At 36.2% G+C, this 21,967-nt stretch overlaps 1 protein-coding gene across 8 annotated transcripts in view; it reads right to left on the reverse strand.

Moving 5' to 3' along the window:
* Positions 1-21,967, reverse strand: part of FAT1 (FAT atypical cadherin 1) — a 112,462-nt gene that overhangs the window by 71,863 nt on the left and 18,632 nt on the right. For all 8 annotated transcript variants that reach the window (XR_010389053.1, XM_064511069.1, XM_064511068.1 and 5 more), the window contains exon 3: positions 364-678. Coding sequence is in view for 7 of the 8 variants with exons in the window: in XM_064511069.1 (XP_064367139.1) it covers positions 364-678 (315 nt within the window). In the remaining variant the exon portion in view is untranslated. The remainder of the gene's footprint in view (positions 1-363; positions 679-21,967) is intronic.

Here is a 21,967-nt window from a genome sequence, read left to right on the forward strand (position 1 = left end):
AGGTCTGCATTGTGACAAAAATCCATGCATGAAAGTTTGAAGAAGGAGACTGTTAAAAACACTGTGCCTAACAAGTTTTAAATCATCAAGTTTAAATCATGATGTGTTGCCTCACATCAGGACTGCACTTTTGAAGGAAATCTCCCAGTTGTCCCTACCGGCTATGCTGTGGTTCACAGTATGGACAAGTCTCAGAGAACATGAACCAGATTCCTTTTGCACGAAGCTAAGCTAAAAGATATACTTGTGAAAGCATGTTTATAATGTTAAACTGAAGATCTTGATTTTGCTCATTTAATGTATTTACACAAAATAATACACAGATTCATTCATACTTAACATAAAACACTACGCTGTACTTACCAGTTTTGGGGTTTATTGAAAAGAATCCCTGTGGATTTCCACTAGTAATCTTGTAGGTTAACTTCTCGCTTGAGCTAGAATCTGGATCAAATGCCTCAATCTGAACAACGGATACATCTTTAGGTGAGTTTTCCATGACTTCTGGGTAGTAAACTGGTTCTGTTGTCTGAGGAGCATTATCATTAACATCCCCAACTTCTATGTAGATTTCAATGAAAGATGATAAAGGCACAACACCTTGGTCTGTTGCATAAACAGTTAACCAGTAATGTGAAGTAGTCTCACGGTCCAGCCGATCAGCAGTCTCTATAATACCTGTTAAACAGGAAGAAAAATAAATAAAAAGCTCAGTAAATATACAGAAGCATGTAGAAAAAGAGTAAGTAATAAGCTTAAAAAAAAAAATCAACACACAAGTTCCACATAACAGAGACCAATTCTATGAGTTCTGTTTATGTGTACACATAAATGTATTAAGGCTAACCTGAAGCCACAAAAAATAAGACTACTAAAGCATTTTTCAGCAGTTATGTATTATAGACACTGAAACAATATATTACTTAATTTTCTTTCCATTATTTTTTGAGATTTATCTGATCAATTAACTATTCACAAAAGCTATTTTGCCTAAAAGACTAACTGTAATGAGTAATTTGTAGCTTTTTCAGACTTGAATGACCCTCTTTATTCTTCACCAATTACAGTGAATTTTATACTATATTAAATTATCTGATTTAGATGCCAAACTTTTGAACGTTTACCATTATCCATATTAACGAGTAGCTACTTAAATGCAATGTATTCTTATGCATGTGCCTAAATGAATTATTTAACTGAATTTTCTTAATGTGCATAAGTATTTGGGTTGACACAGAAATCTTACAGAAAAGAACAAAATTAGCCCTGAAGTTAATCTTTTTAGCTTTAGGACCAATGGCTGCCATTATTCTGGGAAGTGAAAGCAGTGCTTAGCTCCATAGCTGCACACCCATAAAATGAATTGCCATCTAAGGAACAGCTACAGAATTCACAAACTTAATAAAAATCCATCTACTGAGTCTATAGGAGATGAATGAGAACTAAATAACAAATGAGGAACTCAAGTTTTGATCTCCACTGTGAAAAGAATAAATACAGTCCTAGTTTACAAGCACCTTATTCTACAAGGTACAGCCATAATACGCTATATAGCAAAACAACACGTGATGTGGCGTTAACTTATTTGACAGGGGGGAGAATATCAAACAGCCTCATAGAACCAAGCCATGATAGAAACACTGCATTTTCCTTTTCTTCAGCCAGTCTCTCTTACAGGTTGTCTTCTTCCAGACATTTTCTAACTAGAATTTAAGGTGAACCCAGTATGTCACAGGTGAGGGATCAAGCAACCCCTTACAACCATTTCTATGGTAACCTTACAAGGGTTCTGTCACAACTCTTATTTTTATGTTATACTGATACATGTAGGCCTAATCAGGACTACACCCCAAATAAGCCAAAATATCACTATGACATCTGGTTTGGGACTTTGCATACATTTACATGATGAAAGCGTGCATGTGTGACCCCTGAGCCCATTTACTATACTCAACATATACACTGCCAGTAAAATGGGACCTAGATAAACCATGCCATTATGTTTTTAAATTCTATAGGAAAGGATTTAACTGTAAATATAGCTTTCTTCACACAACCCAGACACATGCACTTGTTATTATTTAAGCAGCAAAATGAGATAAATACTGAGGAATTACTCATTTATTCATTACTTTCTTTGCATTGTGGGAAACTGCAAAAAGGTTTGAAGGTAACCATCCTGAATTTTAAGATGCCAGTAAGATCACTTCAGAAGGGTTTAAAGGGATAGTATCTAATACCTGAACCTGCAAAACACCCATATATAAAATTTCAAGCAACTCAGCATTTCAGAGCTACCACCAGATGTCACTGTGGAAACTAGCTGTTTAAGGTGTAAAAGATTTCTGGATTCAAATGAAAAGGAGAGCAGACAAAATACTACAGTTTCAGAACATATGTACACATATGCTCTGTAAGTATGTTCTTGAAAGCAAAATAGTGGCTTTTAATTTCCTTCTTTTCAGAGGAATACCAGCAAAAAACTAAGCCCAGGTGTTAATGTTAAGGATGCTGGCATTTCACATTTCCACTCTCTTCAGCTTACTATTTGTATTTTGTTTAACTGCAGTTTTATAAAAACAAATAAAAAAGCTATGCAGTCACTGCATTTGTGCTGTGGTTTGCAGTTAACTCTATTATCGGCATAGATTCTGATTGTTAATGTATGCTTCAGCCAGAGGACTTCAGCCAGGAGCAAATAAATTGCTTACTTCTAAAGGCTGTCTATCCACAAAACCCATATGCTGGATATGGCACGCAAGTGCTCCATCTTCAGTCTGCGCATATTCCACATATGCATTGGAAATCTTTGCAAAACCTTCATGTCCTACCAAACACAAGACTACCCTGTATTAATTCCCTTTTAGCAAGGCTTCCAGCAATGCTGTCCTGTTGCTTGCAGCCTCTGCAGAACACAGTGGCAGGCTTGTGTGTCAGACTAAGCAGCAACCCCCCCCACACACTTTTTTTATGCCTGTCCTGCATTCTTAAGCATAGCTACATCAAAAGTGGTGGATTAATTTTAAGATAGCCTTGCCTGATTTTAAAGAAACAGAAAAAGAGACTCTTCTTGTAATGGAGCTTTCCTCCTGCAGTCTGTTCACCTGTCACATACAAATTCTACTACCTTAGCTATCAAAGCTTAGCTAGAGGGAAAAAGAGGATTGAACCTGTTTTGCTTTGGTAGACTGTTAGTTCTTAAGTACTCACTCTCTGAAATCACATACTTTACAGGAAAAGAAACCCCTCCTTCCACCAAAACTAAAGAAATGGTTTTTCAAAAGGAAATATGTAAAAGGATTACAGGGATAGTGATTAACAGTACAATACAGCAAACATGGACAACTTTATTTTAGATTCATTTCAAATTAGATCTGCATCTCTGACATGATTTATGTACGTTCTACACTGACTTTCACACAAGTACAATGACAAGTCAGTGATATGTTTCATCATCTGACCGCTGAACAATTCACGCAACACAGATGTCTACCCAACAGGGTAGCTTTGGCATTCAGAATTCCTCCAACTTTAATTTTCTACAGGGTCACCTGTACTCTCAGTGCACATTACAAAAAAAATTACATGAAGTCTCATTTACTAAAACTATTCCATTTTTCTCATGTTGAAACAGATCCTGAATTGTTGGGTGAATATTTTTCCAATAAGCACTACTATTTATAAGCCCAAATTGAAATAAAAAGCATCCAGGAAGATCATTTTATGAGCATTCACTTACTCAAAATGCCTATATTAGTGTTTAGATTTAATGCTAAATAAGAAATGAGTTACTGAATAAACATTTCCTAGAAGCATAAAGGTTTAAAAAAAGGGAGGGGGGAGGGCTAACCACACACCCTGCATCTACCCCACTTACACCTTAAAACAGACAGAACAGCAATAAATATATAGACAATTTGGAAAATGTATTAAATATGGACATCATGCATTAGAAGTGGATTATTTTGACAATATTAAAAACAAAGACTTGAAATAACATTCCTCCAGTGTACAAGCCATGCAAAAGGGGACAAGAAGATGTGGAGGAAAGAAATTTCCCTTCACCTCTTGCACTTAAAAAGGAGGGAGGTCACCATACCTGGTTCACTCCTGTTAGTAGGAGCTTCAACAGAGAGGGAAGGGACAACCTGTCTACTAATATGACTCAGCTTTCTTCATATCATTTCCACCCAACAATAAAATGGAACAGCTATTGATTCAGTAAACATGCCTCGGAAGAAAAAATTCTCACTATCAGAACGTGAGTTTCTTCTGGTTCTGCATCAGCAGACATATATTTCAGAAAACACAATCAACGATTTAAATAGATGCAACATGCACAAAATACTTTTTCCCCCTCTAAAACTACCACACAATCTGACCTTACATCACTAATTACAAAACACCATGCTTTTGTCATTACTTCAGTTAAAGTCACTCTTGTTTCAAGTTTAACACTAAATCTTTCCTGGTTTTGCCACAAGAACACTAGTAGCTTCATCATAAGTTTCTATGCAACAATAATGAATACAAGTGTCCAGAAAAGTCAGTAGTTTGCTACCCCTTTTAGAAGATGCAAGTCCAAAGAAGAATAATATAACTAAAGATTTTGTTGCAAAGATAACAATAAGTTCTCCTACCAAATCAGAGGTCTAGAGTCTGTCTTTAAAGTATTATTGGCTGCTCTGCTAACCTATTGCTTTTGCAAATTTTAAGATTTGACTCTAGCAGTCCATTTTGTATATCAGGGCTTAATACTCTTATGATGGCTGAAGGCTAACATCCACAGATTTGACAGAGTAAGTCACTAGATTGCAGATCTGGTGGTTCTGAAGACAGCAAACAGAAAAATTATGTTGCGATTCAAATTTCAAAGAGAAATAATAAAATCATCTATACAAGAAGCAAGTTTGTTTTAATCTTGCAATCAGCCAGCTCAGTTAAGTATCAGTGAAATGCTGATCAGTATCATCATTTTTGGCAGCATATTTTGGCTCTGAACAAGTATCCCCACCTTCTTTCTTCTTTAAATGGTGCAAAGCCCATATAAGGAGTACAATTAAGTGCTTCAGCGCTGTAAAGACAGTCTCTGTCTTTAGACAGAAAAAGATATGGAATTTTTTAAGGTTTTCAGATGGTCAGGATAAAAACATTCATATTCATCAGTCATGAAACACCAGAGGGAAATACAAAAGTTTTCTGATGAAATGTTTTCCAGTCATCTGGGAGAGGACATCAGAGTTGATTTTACAATATTTGTGCGTCCAAAATTTTAGACTAGAGCCAATAGGACTTTCCTGCCGGTTTCATTAAGGTAAGGCAGAAATCCTAAGTTAATACTATAGGATAAAAATGGGACAGAATGCAGTATAGAGGAATGGGATGGCTTAAGCAGCTAAGGAAAAATTAGAACATTAACCCTACTCTTGACAAGATGCATGAACTTTAAACCAATGTTACTTCTGATTTAAATCCCACAATCCAGATTGCTAGAACCAGAGTCATTCTTAAAACAAAAATATAAATCCATCTGAAATCTGACAGCCTCACATATGCCAATTTTATCCAATTAACAAATGCTCAAACTATAATACTCCCAATTCCCAGGGATGATCCTCCTTAAGTGTGCTTATCCATGAGAAATCTCATTAACAATATTAATGACTCTAATAGAAATCAAAACCTGCAATCATTTCTTAGTAAAGCATGAAAATGCAGTTTAGCAGAATTTGCCCTGGGAGTGACATGTGAAACAAACTAAGAGAAATCACTGGCCTGGAACATCATGCTTAAAATCTGATTATAACCTTAATTAATCTAAATTCTAATAAGCTGGGCAAATCAAAAAGCTTCTTCAGCTGCTTTAAAAGCTGTCACTGCAAAACAATTCAGCAATATTTTAAGAATTTCATAAACACAGATTTTGATCAAATACGGCCTTCAGTGAACAGCCAATCCAAATCGAAGGCTTGAAAGTGAGTAGATTAAGTTTATTACAAACAGAGGCATGCTGTACCTTGATAACACCTGCCTGCAAACACATCAGCATAGATTGTTACTTTGTCTTGAAGTCTATCCAAATGTTAAGTCACAAAAAGTATGAAGTATGGCTTCAAGTCTATATAATCTTTTCAATTAAAAATAAAATTAGGGGAGGTGTTCATCTTAGTATATATTTCAGTTTACTACCTTAATCTCCGCTACCTCTACACAGGCCACACACTTCCAGAAAGTTCCTAGTACCTATGAAGTTAGCTTTTCATGTGGGCAAGGGTCCACAAAACCTCATTCCCCAGAAGTTTGCAGTTATTCCGGTCAAATTTCTGCTTTATGTTTTGTGGAACTTTACTTAGTTGTTGTTAAAATATTAAAGAATATTATCATATTCCTTGATTAGTCGGGTGTGGGTTTTGAGTAAGATGTTACTATACATAATAAGACCATCATAATTTAGCTTCTAATTTTAAGAAACTCAGAACAGACACCATTTTCAAGTTGTCATTAAAATCTCCACATTTGCACTATGAGACTAGGCCAAAAACAAACAAACAAACAAACAAACAAACAAACAAAACAAAACCAAGCCCAAAAACATTTTCCAAAGCAGGTATTTTCCACTTCCTCAAGTAATTTTTGAAGTCTGCCCAGGTCATGCTATTTAAAATAGCATGCATCCCAACCCATACTTCATCTCTGGGTGCAAGTTAGGGACAGTGCAGTTCTTTAACACTACCCACATTGAATACAGATAAATGCAAACTTTGCTTTGCCAGACTTTGTTCTACCTTTGCCTTTCCTGCAATACCTGTCTCTTTCTTAGATTATTACCTGCCACCTCACAATAAGCATTTTACTGAGCCGTATAAATACAGTACAGAGGATATAGCAGAGCTGAGAGGATAAGAAAAGGAAAGAGCATCTGGAATAGGAGGAGACGCAGTGCTTGCCTGCTACTCAGCAGTCCCCAGAGGCCTCGGAGAGGAACATCCATACTCTTTCGTCCTCCTTTTCCCCTTGAGTAACTTCCAGAGAAACAATCAAATCAGGACAGTTGGCAAGCGTGATCTTGTGTTATGCATGCCCCCCCGCCACACACACACTTTATGCTCCCTGTCAGACACAGTAAGAGAAAGCAAGGTGACTTGGAAAAAAGGCAAATTTATTAATAGAGATGTCACCCGCCCACCCACCCAAGATAGAACAGACTACAGCAGACTGGAGTGTATTGTTTACAAAACGTGACCATAATACTTGGTATAAAGCATGATTCTAGTACGAATTATGACCAGTGTCATATGGCATTCCTTCCACTTTTAAAACAGTAGTAATAATAAAAGATCCTCTAGCCAATTTGTCTGTGTTTCTGATATGCCTGATTACATCCGACTACAGCAGTGGTGACCAGAAATAGGGAAACACCTTGAAAGAGCAGCCAAATATAGTGACAACCCTACGTGCCACAGAGTCCTAGGGAGCAAAGGTTTTGAAACATATAACACACTGAATTCCCAGGACAAAATTCTTTCTTTCCCACAGCCTGCTGTGCTACTGCAGCTCATACCTCTACAGAGCACCAATGTGTAAGGGATAATTGAGCCCGAAGCCTGCAGTTCTTCTAAAATAGCATCCAATTGTAATGTCAACAAAATCTAATATTATTTGATCGGTCAAATAATAAGATCAAGCCACTTAAAATCAAGACAAACAAAAGAAGGCAGCACAATAACACACTGGTCTTAGTGGATTTTTATACTAGCCAAACCAGCTATTCTTAAGCACTGAAGATTTCAAGTATGTTCTGTCACAGAGGCAAGAAACTATTCAGCACTTAAAATGTCAGTTGAAAAGACCAAAATCTCCATCCTGTGAACTCCTTGAAACAGCCTCCTACTAAAGAAGGAATGGAATGACATTCCTTTTGCAGAAGTGAAATGTCAGCTTGTCCGCTGTATAAACAGGGCAGCATGCCAAAAGAGGCGCTGCACTCTAACTCTTGAAACACTAAAGACCTGTGGCAGGCAATGTGAGCATTTAAAAGTGATTTACAACCTTTTTTTTTTTTTTTTTTTAAAGAAATAATGTTTTGATAACATAACTGAGCTGGAAAAGTGCTTGCCTTTCCTTGCTTGTACCACATACGCACTTTGAACAGGAAGCATTACTTGTTCATACCTCTATGGAACAAAGTGCATCAGCTACCCAGAGAAATATGGTTTGCTCTTGAACTCCTTAGCAATTTCAAGTTTATCATTGACAACACAAGCTACTCCCTTATCAGGCTTCTCACATCTGATTCAAAAAACAGGCTAAGCTGCACTGCTTCAGAATAAAAATAATCCTTGGCTGCAGCCCTGAAGGAGAGTAGAAAAAGTTTCAGTAAGTAACACTGGCCTTTGAATCATGCACGAAGGAGACGTTCGCAGCTCTTCCCTCTCCTCTTGGTTAGCAGCTTCTAATCAGGCACAGATAGGAAGGCTGTAACCTAGCAACAATCAATCGATATTGCACCTTTTGCGTAACTCATGAAAAATTCAAATTAGTTGTTTGCAAACATGTCTGAGAAATATGAATGTGCAGAATTAAGAATTCAATTTAGTTTTAAATATTTCCATTGTTTCTGTTTGACAATGCAATGACTCTTCTATTTTGCCTGATCAAAACTGAACCGTAAATTAACACATTCTAATTTCTTTTTTAAATAATTGGGTTGCTCAACCTTTTACATGCTTCCTGATTAGCTGTACTTTAATGTTTTCAAAAACAAAAACTCCTCTAAAAAAGTTTGTAACCCAATTATGTTCCAAGTTAAGATTTTCACATGCACCTCAGAAGTCTTCAGATAATATCATATGCCATCTGTCATCAATATAATCATTCCTTCTGTTATTTATGGCTTGCCATATTTTATGCTTAGATTTTAAAAGTTTATTTTTATGTATTTAGTAAGTCTTTATACAATGGATTTTTCCTCAATATTTGTGTGTGTGTATATGTGCATGCATAATTCAAAAATCTATAAATATTTATATATAACATTTCTTCTTTATAACTACTCAAGAAAGTATTGAAAAAATTAAACCTTCCAATTTCTGCTTCAGAGAACTCTCAGTAAAGTATCTTGCAGAAGTAACTGGGGAAAAAGAATATTGAAAAAAACCTCAAATGAATATATTGGAATTACCAGTCCATTTTCAGCTTTTATAAAGGAAGATACACAGAAAATTAAATGAAATTTCTTTATCTGCAGCTCTCTGAAATAGAAAGCTGTATACATTTCATATTGTGTCTTGCACACTGCCAGCGGAAACACCACATTTAGACAGGATTGTTAAATGGAAGGCAATTCTTGTTACTGTTTCAAGGACAAATGGCTCATTTTCCAATGTAAATCTAACTTGAGAATTTGAAGTACCTTATCACTAGCAATATCAGCAAGCTGATGGCATTGTACTGAATTTACACTAACAAATTCTTTAACTGGGAAATGACATTTCATTGTGGACCCGCAAGGACTTCCCAACATGCCTAGTACACCAACTCTTGCTTTCTTTCTAGACACTACTTACTGCACATTCAAAGAGGGGGAAATGGAAGAATATCACCGCAGAGCACATATGGTCTCTAGAGAACACAGACCTTTTAAAACACAGTGTAGTGTATAAAGCAATATCATCATGATCAGAAACATTCAAGATTTTAAAGTTAGTTGAAAAAAGTAAAACCTCAATCAGAGTAAAATTTTATTATTCACATTCTGACCTTTTTATATCTCAAATTTAACTCCACTGAACTGGCTAAATGTGATAAAAAATAAAGTCAAATTCTGCCTTGTAGCAACACCTTGAGTGTGATATGGGTACAGGTTTTCTAAAGGTACTTAATTTCATGAGACATCACTGTTTTAAAAATGAAACTATTTCTGCATATGATGTTAATGTAACAGTAGAAAGACCAGTTGGTGAAACAGTCATAAATTACCAGAATCCAGTCAAACCTGGCAGACCCAGTTTCATAAACACATAGAAAATATAAGCGCATCCATAGTAAAACACTGTTTTGGGACAAAAACTTCGCATCCAGAGAGCACTAGGTGTGTGGTAAAATCCAGACCTTGACATAAAACTTAAGATGCAGAACAATTTATGTCCACCTCACTTCTGCACTATGAACAGATGGCAGTAATTTGAATCATGTTCAACTGCGGGAAGAGAAAGTAAGGGTCACTATTGATCTCTGGTATGTGCAGCTTATGAGCAATGTAGATACAGAAATTTAAAAGAAGAAATACAGAATGGTCAACAGCTAAAAGCAGCTACTGCTTGAACCCAGCATCCAGAGATAGTACAAAGACCTAGAAGCACAGATTTGCACAGTTAAAGCCCTGCTCCAAATACAGACTGTATTTTAAAACACTGAGAAAACAGGTTTTGCAAATTTCAGTTAAAGCTGGGTAAAGTAAAATAAATTAGGGGCCAACAGAAAGAATTATAAATAATTAGATGCTGCAAAGTTTTGACTTTCAGTTCCTGCCACATTGTTTTCTGCACATTTAAACAAAAACAAGTCAAATGAACTGAAAACACAATGTGTAGCCTCTTCATAAAAGAAAAAAACCTTCAAAAAGATGTTCTTAAAAATGTCCATACAAAAGGTTATACACAGTAATTATGATTCAACACCAACTAATTTGGCTAAAACTTGTAAGACTGCTAACGTCTACACAGGCTGTGAACTTGCTTTCAGGAAGTGCGTGGGGGGGGGGGGGGGAATTGTTGCAATTAGAAGATCCCTGATGGGGTTGCCTTAGAACTCAACTTATTACTTCCAGTTCAGAAAATCTTTTGGGACAAAAGCAGACAGCTCCTATTGTCAGCCTCCTTTATGGTTATTTTAATAGCTCCAGCTTATTTCTTTCAGCTAGGCTGCTTGTATGCCAGATTTCTGGACAGGCAATATTATTGTTATACTCAGGAACAGTTCTATATTGCTAAAGCTTGATATAGAGACATAGCTCCCCACCACCCCACCCCAATGATTACACATTGGGGAATGAAATGTTAACTCCTACGCCAATAGGAAAAAATATGGCAATACAAACATATGCAATCTAGATTTTTTGGAAGAGAGAACAAGCAAAACAAGCTTTATAATGGACATAATCAATCATCTATGATTTGAGGGAAAGCATGCTGAAAGACATAACTGCACTACTGAAGCTATGTCAGCATTACAGAGGGTTTATAAAGCTAGTATTAGTGAAAACCAACACAAACTGCCAGTGGATTCTGGGCCAAATATTGCTCATTGTACTCCTCTTACTGTACTATATGAGCAAGATTTGCACAGTCTGATGCAAATCATTGCTCCAGTTATCCGTCCTTATTCAGGACAGATTCTTGTCTTCAGGGTTACATACAACTAGTTTCTCTATCCCAAGAAATAAAATTACAGAGTACTATAAAATTCAAATAAGCAGTTAAGTTTAAGCAAAAATAGTTTGGGTTAATATTGGCTTCACTATTTTGTCACCTTTAAATCCTGCTGTCCCACTACAGTTTCATGACTGACAGAGAATTTTGACTGCAATTTACATAATTCAGAAAGAAGTGAGGGGTTCTATAGCCCTAACATTTGCTTACTCATGAATATCAAAGACAAAGAAAGCAAAATATTTTTAAAAAATTAGAATGTCTGTGTACTTGCACGTGCATAAGAAATGCAAAGGATGAATTTCTACGTTCTTTGTTAGGTTATTACTAACTTTTATATATGCATATGTATACACCTAGTTCACATGTAAATTCTTAAGAACTCTGTTTCACCCAATAAAGTCTTTCTAACTTGACTGTCAGTCTTCCTAAATCTAAGGAACTGTTGACAACGTGAGTGGTTATACTACCACTATTAATTTAACTGAGAAATGAGGAGCCTCTAAAGGGGAAATTCCTTTGCAAATGGCCTTAGGAATTTTAAATCTAACTGGAGTTGACAGACTACCTTAGGTCTCCCTTAGGCAAAAGAAGGGGCTACAAGAAAAATAATTAGACACATAGGAAGCCAACTATGCACAAAAGCAACACATTTAATTGTATAAAGATTGGTTTGTTGATCCAGAAAGATCTAGTTGTTTAGCCCTCTGCAAACCATTAAAATAACTGGACAGTTCCAGAAGAAGTATATTCACTTTTTCCTCTGTAAATCTCAAAATTTAGCAGCTGTCTTGAGTAAGTAAAATTGTTCCATGCATCCCAAGGACCTTCTTCCTGCCCACACTGCATTTCTCTTGGATTCCCTCAACAGTTGCAGTCTAAACAGTTGCAACCTACCTCATACTACATCAATGAAAGTAACTTTGAAGGCCCACCAAGTTCAGCAAAGAGCAGCCCTACTATTTAGTAAGACATACATTACAGCTGTGCTTCACAGCAACACTGGCTTATGACTTGTGGCCACGTGCAAAATCAGTTTGGCATGTGTATATTAGCCAAACTGATTTGTGTTTTGAACCCCTGCAATTATGCTTCAAGCTTTCAGATCTTCAGAGTATTTTCAGTTGCAGAAACCGCTGGTGAACACTGACAATTTCCAGACCAGCTCTGAGCAACTAGGGATACCGACACATAACAAAAGGCAAGTAGTATATTGTGGAATACTTCAAGCCAGGCTATTACTGCTGTTTATGGTACTGCACCAGTTAGCTATATACACAAATGGCACCTAATTACTGTCAACAGAAACGCTGTTTCCAAACAGAATTGTGTGTGCAAAGAAGAGATGGAGTACCTGTGGGTATGGGAGTGTTAGAACAAAGCAAATCATGTAAATCATGAGACTAAAGCATCTGGGATCCTGTGACATCAGAAGACATTTCAATCCCTGTTCTGACAAGAGTCAGTTTTATTAACCTTCAAAGAATCCATTTATTTATTCAGACTTTACTTCTGCTCCTCTATCCAGAGGGGATTCTACACTGATTAATATTTGTTAAACTAATTTTATATTGTTTACCTTTGCATATGAATCAAAATAAACAAAAGGCCATACATAGAAATGTTTCTGAACTAGTACAAGCTTCAAGGGAAGGACATGAGTCATGAAGGCAAAGAACTTTGAGATTAAAAGGTTTTTTTTTTTTTTTTTGTGGTTAGCATTATCGCAACAAGCAAATGAGAAACAACCTTCATATCCAGGCACATTCTTTCATGTACACTGAAGAATCGGTACATCTAAAAAAAGAGATTTGCATCTAGAAAACTAAAAATGATTTACTGGACATCAAGCATATTTGTAAGTGCCCTGGATGTTTGTTAGGAGATGGGTTCAACCCTTTTCATATGAATACTGGATAACAGCCTGCTCGGTTTTGATCAAAATTTGCTGGATGACAAAAATAACTAAAGCCTGCAGAAGTTAATAGCTTTAAAAATTATTAAAAGTCTGTAAATTTGCTCTATATTTATTGCTTATTAATGGAACCTGCAAGCATTTCAACAAACTGACCACATAGTTTTGCTACTAAGCATTTCTGCTAGAAACTTTTTATTACTCCCTGCAGAACCGTTTTTTTCTCACCTTTAGCAATAACAGCAAAGAGAATGAGCAATATGAATAACTCTCCACCAAAGAACAAGTTTAATCATCACAAAGTCAGGACAGATCTAGACCAACTCTGTCTACGCTAACATAATCAGTGATGCTGTAGGTAATTAGCAGACCATTTAGGCACAAAACTTATTTTGCTCCTGAACCCTTGAAGGTTGAAGGTTTTCCTTAGGAAAATCAGAATTGACTCATCACTTGAGCGAATGACAACTCATTTTTTGTTAACACAATTTTTGATGTTTCTCAGCCCTGTCCCCCACCTCTCATCTGTAGCAACTACATTTCTGAAGTAAGGAATGGTTCTATTTCAACTCACTAGATCTTTTAATTACTTCTTTTTATTACCTTCCTCTGCGCAGGTTTAGAGTCAGTCCAGAATTTCACTACTAAACCATTCAGTCTGCATATTTTAAAGCAAGCAAAAACCTAATCAAAAAGTCCAGCTTCCAAGATATTTTTTAATATTTGCAAGGACAGCTCTTGATCCAAGTCCTCCTTTAAGAAACTGATTAGGACTGGTGTGAAACAGGAGGACTATGAACAGTTTAGAATGTCATTGCTTTCCAAGGAGCTGCGTTTCCTCTGTAAGCACACACAAAACAACAATGAGCATTTTTTTAGTAGGTTTTCATTTCTTCTTGCATATTTTCACTTTAAAATGTAGACAAACCCAGAAAACCCCAAATATAGCTAGTAGTACAGATATAAACACACATATGTGTGACAAGTGTATTTAAGAGATAGAGGCATAGGTCATTTTTCCACTTCTGAATAACTTGCTGAAATTGGTACTGTAATATCCAAACTACTTTCAGCAGAGTGAACTATGGTACCAGACCTCCTTATGCACAGGCATATAGTCATCCTCCACCCCCCTCCAAAGTAATTAACATTCCCTGCACAAGCACCTGGACATTTGTTAATCATTAACCGTTTGTGTAATAAAAATCAGGGAGGGAAACTTTGTCAGCCATTCTTCACAATGGAACACTAAAAGATCTTTAAAACAGTTAATGAAAACGGTTTAGTGAATAGCATAAAATTATTTACAGTAACAAAAAAAAAAATTGTATCATCAAAGCATGTTCAATATTTTGCTGACAATACCTGTCTTTGTGACTCTAACACTTTCCAGGTTCAGACCTTAGTAATTAATTCAAGAATTTATCAATAAAAAACAACACTTTAACTAAAACAAAAAAAGGTCTTTACAAAAGATGAACTGTGACTGCTGTTAATCTCCTGGGTAAGTAAAGTAATACATATAACCAGAATTGCAACGCCAAATATAATAGAGGCATAACCAATGCACACATTCCAATCTTATCTAGAATCACTTTGATTCACTCTGCCTTGCTTTCATTACAGGAAGGGCACAGCAAGGGCATTCCTCTCAGTTCAAACAGAAAATTCCACAGACAGAAGTTTCCACATGTCTGATTCATTGCAGATTAAACCCTTATCATTAGACAGCAATCTCTAAGTTTCATAGAGACAGGATATACCCTCTCATGGTAAATCTACAGGAAAAGAGTCCGGGGCAAAAAATTCTGTGGAATGGAGACATATTTCCATTGAAGAAGCTATGCACATCATCCTCACAACTTTCAAGAAATGGAAGGGACAAGGTATTAGCATAAAGATCACATGCATAATACCACTCATACATTCCATCATAAGCTTCCTGATATTGCAAGCCTTTTGAGCTGAACTGCCAAGGACTCCCTCTGGGCATAAACAGAACTGGAACCACAGGTGAAATATATACAGAGAAGTTTGTACTAATTCTTAGCATGTTAGCTTAGCAAATTCTTCATTTCTTTAACCACATGATTATAATGGTTCTATAATGCCCATATTAACCAGTAACTCACATTAATCAGTAACAGAAGTCTTCTGATTTCAGTGTTACCAATACTTTGTATATTTTGAAAAATGTAAACAATAATTTCCTAATCCTGAAAAACAGTATAAAATATGAACAAGCATGTCATGATTTCAAAACCAAACCCCACAAATTTTCATTTTTAGTGTAGAGAGGCTTCTTCTTTTCTACATCAGCAAAATAAAAATGGCCTTTTGTATAGGTAGTCAAAAACTTGATTTAGAAAACAAATATTTTGGAACCAACCCTTGTCAGTGAGGTTTATTCTAACTAGTAGCTTGTAAGACTAGGCCTTAAAACAATGGACCTACTGGATTTTCTGTGTGTAATCTTTCACATCATATAGATACATTTCTGTTCTAGAATCAGTGACACCATAATTACAAGTCTGCACAGTCACAGAACTCTAAGCAGAAAAAATTCAAATGGTCTTCACTACTGGTAGGTGAAGACAATTTATATCCACTAGCTCAGTAATTTGCTCTTTAACCTCAATGCCTACCAAAATTATACAACTCTTTACAAGAAAGATGATTTATTATATATCTGAACAAAGATGAATCAATTTAAAAATGAAACAGGAACAGCTATCAGAAGATAGCACACAAAGCGTTTAGGAAAAGTTCCTTTCCAAATAAGGAAATTATCGGTTACAGTCCTATTGCTAGATTCTTTGACCACTTCTGATTTCCCAAAAATCCATCTCTGATGACATACTGTAATGTTCGTGATTTTTCTGTTCAGCCATGTTGAGCCTGTTGAGTTGAAAATTCATTGGTAGTCATGGTCAGATGACCAGTGCAATCAAGTCACAGATGCCATAAGAATTATAAATAGATTACAAAATTGACATGCAAACTATAGTTTCAGCAAAGCCAAAAGTAATTTTAATTCCAAGTTCTAAAGCTGCAACTATTGCATGTTATAAACTGCGGAAATTTGCCAAATACTCCTGTAGGTTTGTCCTTTGTTAAACATGTCCAAATGCTGTATGATTAAAGTTTAAAATCTTCAAAGAAAAGAATAAACATTATGTAATCATTTTCAAACTCCCCTCCTTTGACCTTTATATGTACTTCAAAAGCTAAGCAGATGCTTAGTAGGAAATAAATCTCCAACTCAACAGATGTACCAACAGCAATATAGCAAGATGCACCTTCTATAGCTTTTGGCAATCCTTCCCTTTTATTATTCTTCTGCTCACAAGAGCTTTTCAAGTCAAAGAAAGGCCTAAACAAGTTAATAGGCCCTTAATATGTGCTCTGCTGCCTGAATTGATTGCTGTTTATAAGGTAATCTTTGAGACCACATGTGGCTCAGCCTCGGTCATCTCCTACAGAGAGACAGCCCCTAGGCAGCTCTGTTTTCATCAGACCAAGTTGTAAACCCAATCAACACCTTTCACAACAAAACAATCCCTTACTTTTAGCACCGGGGAACCCAAGCCTTTGTATGGAATCTCTATGTGCCAGCTAAGGTGATGTTTTACTCAGCAGGATACCTACGAAAATTCTCAAGCTGCTTTGGAAGATCCCCCTGCCAACAGCAAAACACAAAATGATCATGTTTCTCCAAAATTAATTCAGCTTCTTCCAAAGATATGTTTCAAAAGCCACGTTAACAAACCAGTAGCATTTTGTGAATTACCATCATCACAAACTATATAAAGTTGCTTCTAGCTTAAGACAAAAAGGTAATCAACCAGCTTCAGGCAGGACAGGATCTTGGTGACCCTGGTCCAGACCCAGGCCTACTCCAGGCCTTCTTAACCTCTGCCAAACTGAACCTCAACGTTAGCTCCAAATGCCCATCTTAGCTCTAGCAATTTTGACCCCACTGAATACAAAACTAGATGTAACCAGACTGCCGAAGATAGAAGCATTCCAGAAGTTAACCCAGTGGCACTTTAAAGCCCAAACCTTACCCTGAACATAACAGTTAGACCCTCTCTAAGCACATTAGAGCAAAGCAACTGCAAACTATAGTCAAGCCTGGGTGTCAACGTTAATGCTTCCGAACTGGAATGCTTCTATGCACATGACCAAATTTGGGTGCAGGCAGCCAGGCTATCATTGGTACCAGTGCTAAAGCAACTCAACGCACCTCCAAAGTGAGTTATCTCCTAGGACTAAGGATTGTTTTTTGCATAGCAGTGAATTTAGAATTTAACCCCATTTTAGCCCGTACAGGTGCTCTGACTCTCTCACTCTTAGTTCTATGAGCAGACACACATTGTGCTGACCCAGTTCTATTTACCTACAAAGAAAGTTTCAGAATTTCTCCTAAGACTAAGATGAATTTAAAAATATGACAAAGTTATTCTCTAGCAAACTGCTGTTAGAGTTATTTGTACTGCTTAGTAAAAGGACATCTATGTACCAAATGCCTCATTTTTAAAACCATAAAAAATTGGTGGAAAATGTATTTTAGTTGCATGAAATTTTAAACAAGTGTTTTTAAAATTCAAATGATTACTCTATTTAGGCACAATGAAAGCATACAAATGTTTAACTTTTTTTTTTTTTTTTTTTTTTTTTTGCACAATAGCCCAAGTTTGGTCCAATGCTACCGAAGAAAAATGCTGTAAAAACAGAAAATGAAACCATACAGATCTTCCTCTGTATAACCTTCACTCCTGTTTTCAACATCACACTGACCACACTCAAACACACTGGGGATCATTACTTCAAGAGCAGAAAATGAGATAATACCCTATTTTTAAAACAGTCTACACAACAGGGGTTTTAAAATATCTGTGAGCAACAAACATAAATATGCCTCCTTGGTTTAAGCATCCCAAACAAAACAGAGACATTTCTCTCTTTCATCTTGCAGGCTAAACCAGAATTTCAGCTCTGCTTCATTCATTGCATGCTTAGCTATCACTGAAAATATTGGTATGGAAAATAAATCATCAAAACATGGGCTAAATGCCTCATAAGATAGGTTGTAATTTCTGAGTGGATATGGCATATCAATATTTACTGTCACTAGAAAACTTTGAGTTTGAAAAGGACAGTCCTACAAAGGATTCACAAGACTGCCAGTGGGAGTTGAAATGGGTAGACCTTGTCTCCAAGTTGCATCAATTCAAGTTGTTCTCATGCTGCTCTTTCTCAATGCAGTATCAAAGGGAGAGAATGCCTACACTCTTCAAGTCACAGGACAAAATAAGGATGCCACTAGAAAAAGGACATTAAACATATAACCAGCATTAAAATATCTTTCCAGAACAGGCAACCACCAAATTCATCTTTGCTTGTTTTTTTTCTTTGAAAATACTGTATTATTTTTGGTAAACTCTCTTCACATGAAAAGCTAAAAGAGTAACTATTTCTGTATATCTGGCCAAAACTACTTCCTTTTTCCAGAACAAGAACAGCTGTATTTTTTTTTTAATTTAGCAACAGACAGATCATACATAAACCAATATTTTATGAACAGATATGTTTCCAATAGTTCTCAAAAAGAAAATCTGTACACTTTTATCCTGGAACACGTATAAAATGCCTATCACAAACTTGGAAAATATTACTTGAATCAATTTAAGAGCTTTAATCATACACTATTTAAACAAATAGAAGATGTTTGCCCTTTTATTATTTTCCAAAGAAAGAATGAGTTTAATAACCTGTGCTTGAAAACGAAACCTGAAATCTGTAAGGCAATTCTGCCAATTTTCTTTTCCAGATGTCAGTAGGACAACTGACTGATCAATTCCAGATTCCAAGGAATAATCTGCAGAAATCTTTTGATTAAGAAAAACTCCTCTCTGCTTACTAGAATTTCACTCAACTCTCCATTGTCCATTTACAGAGTAAGGTTTTGGCTCTCTTAACTGCTAATTGAAGTGTTGAAGCAGCCCCTCATTTAAAAGATTAACCTTCCAAATACATTAACATTCATAGGCCTAAGAACTTTAAGTTAGAGTTTATAGAACCCTGTAATCATTCTACAAATTATTTAACAAACCACATCAGCAATAACCTTAGAAATTCTGACTCTGGCACACTTATACCTCAGCCACTGAAGAAAGCTCAGCTCCTACAGCTTTATGGGCAAATCAATTAACTCAGGTACTCCTAACAATGTAATGGGGCAGTACAGAATTCAGTGTGAGGTGAAAAACTTGTCTGAGAAGCTAATTAGAATTTCAAGAAATCAGTCTGTGCTCTGAGCCTCACTGACATCAGTACCCCAACTAGGTAGTATAAAAATTCCTTGTGCAAAAAGCAGCAATCGCTTAGTATCGAACAGAAACGCAGCACCTTCCAATTCAGCTATCCTTTCTAAAAGAGTGGAAAGCGCTACTACACTTTGCAATGACAGAATGTTAGAAGAAACCCCTCATAGGAGAAGCTCTTTATCCCGTTTGCTCCCAATTCACTCATGCAATTTTAATGTCGTAACCTTTGTGCCAGACTATTAGTAGACAGAAGCTAAGCCGGAATTTTCACAAATTCTGTAACTGAATTCTGACTAAATCTTAGAGCACCTTATCATTGCCTATTATACCAGACTCACCAAGAGTATTTTTTCCTGTCTGTCAGCATCACCTAAACATGAGATTAAAAATTGTAATTGACCAACAGTTTTCTTAACATAAACAAAAAACTGGAAATTAGGAAATTTTGTGGTTTGCTGGTTTAAAAAAAAAAATTGAACTCAAATGAAAATATGTTCTTATATATCCTAGTGTTTACAAGTAATACAAAAGGGATAACAGACTAAAAAGTATATAAAAGGTGCAACTTCAACATGAGTCATTCACTAAAATAATTTGAAGAAAGCATTCTTACAAATTTAGGACTTAATTTCAAGGACCTTAAAAACACAAATCATACTGGTCTCAGTTTTGATTAAAAATGCCTCGCCTACTTCCAAGTGGCTATGGCTATCCGAGTATGACAAACAGGGACAGGGAGCATTGCCAGGCATTGGAACTTCATTCTCCACATTGCCAAACTGCTTTTGGCCTGGGCAAACTCTCACTCTCCCAAACAGCACTGGGGCACACTTCAGAGACGAACTGCAGCAGATACCATTTCCAACAGGCAACCCGGACGCAGCCACCCTGTTTTAAAGGTAAGTGAGTTTGATAGGACAGATGCAGGCCATTTGCTTCTGTGCCAGGTAATAGTGTGGGTTTAATAGGTATCCAACAGGTACTTAAATACTGTGCTCCATTGATGATCATAACATTTAATCTTTGCTAAATGTCTGTCTTCATTAGTAAAACTCAGCAACAGTGAGTGGTGGAACAATAAGAACAGCTCAATCAAAAGCCAAAGAACACTGAAGATGCAGAACTTTTACCCTCTTTGTACAAATGTAAATCATATCCTACATCTTTTATTAATGCAATTACAAGAACTCTGCAAAAAAAAATGTTAACATGCTTATTAGGAGTTAACAACGTTCTCTACATTTTAGGAATATAATTCAGTACGTAGAGCACAGTAGTTACAAATCTTATTCATTCTCCCTAATGAATTATGGTCTTCCCTGCTGGAAACAGTTCTGAAAATATTAAAAGTAGTGTCTCACAGACATTAAGCTTTATTGATGATATTTTATACACATAGAGATAGTGCAATAAAACGAATTTTCCTCCACACACCCCCATTAATATCTTTTTACTTGCTTCTTTAACATTCTTTACCGAAACAAATCATCTTTCCTTATCGTGTTAGCAAGGTCATACTTGAAAATTACACTGTTCCAAGGAAAGACTATACAAGAAAAATGAATCCACCGATGGTTACTGAATACTTACAAACCACATCCAACTCAAGAACTCTCCATGCAGAAAATAATCAGAGATTGGGAAAGTATTAGAAGAAAGTATCATGTGTTTGTCCTGCTCTTATTCTTCCCTAGAATACCGGAGATAGAATATCCAGGTAGACAGACCCTTGTTCCAATCAAGCACAGTCATACTTATCTCCTCTTCAGTCAGCAAATTAAATTCATCAACTTAAAATTGGCTGTTGTTATTAGAACAAAATTACTGTTATTCTATAATACTAATGCATAATAATTTAAACTAAAGTAACTGAAAGAACAGTAAGATTTCTAGTAACAAATAATTAAATTACTGGATTAAGCACCAGTAACAAGATTACCATGCACCAACTTAAAACTGTCATATCTCCTTCAACACTGTTCTGGAACCAGGTTATGCTCTGGGAAACATCCATGGCTGCAGAAATTTAGAAGACACCTGTTGGTAGCCTTAGAAGTTGAACTAGCTCTGAAGTTTCTGAGAAAAGTGTTTTTGTAAGACTTATTGTGGTTTATTAAAACAGTTCAAATTAGTTTTCCTCAGGAGATCATTAACGTTTAGGGTTTATACGGGAAACCCTGGACCTGGGAACACAAGGGCTCCCAATCCTATCGTGTCTTCTCAGTCGTGTACTAGAGCCAACAGAAGCCAGGGAATTCGTGACTCTTGAAACTTCCTTGGTTTCAGAACTGGAA

This window comes from Dromaius novaehollandiae, chromosome 4 (genome assembly GCF_036370855.1).
Source record: "Dromaius novaehollandiae isolate bDroNov1 chromosome 4, bDroNov1.hap1, whole genome shotgun sequence".
Classification (NCBI taxonomy): domain Eukaryota; kingdom Metazoa; phylum Chordata; class Aves; order Casuariiformes; family Dromaiidae; genus Dromaius; species Dromaius novaehollandiae.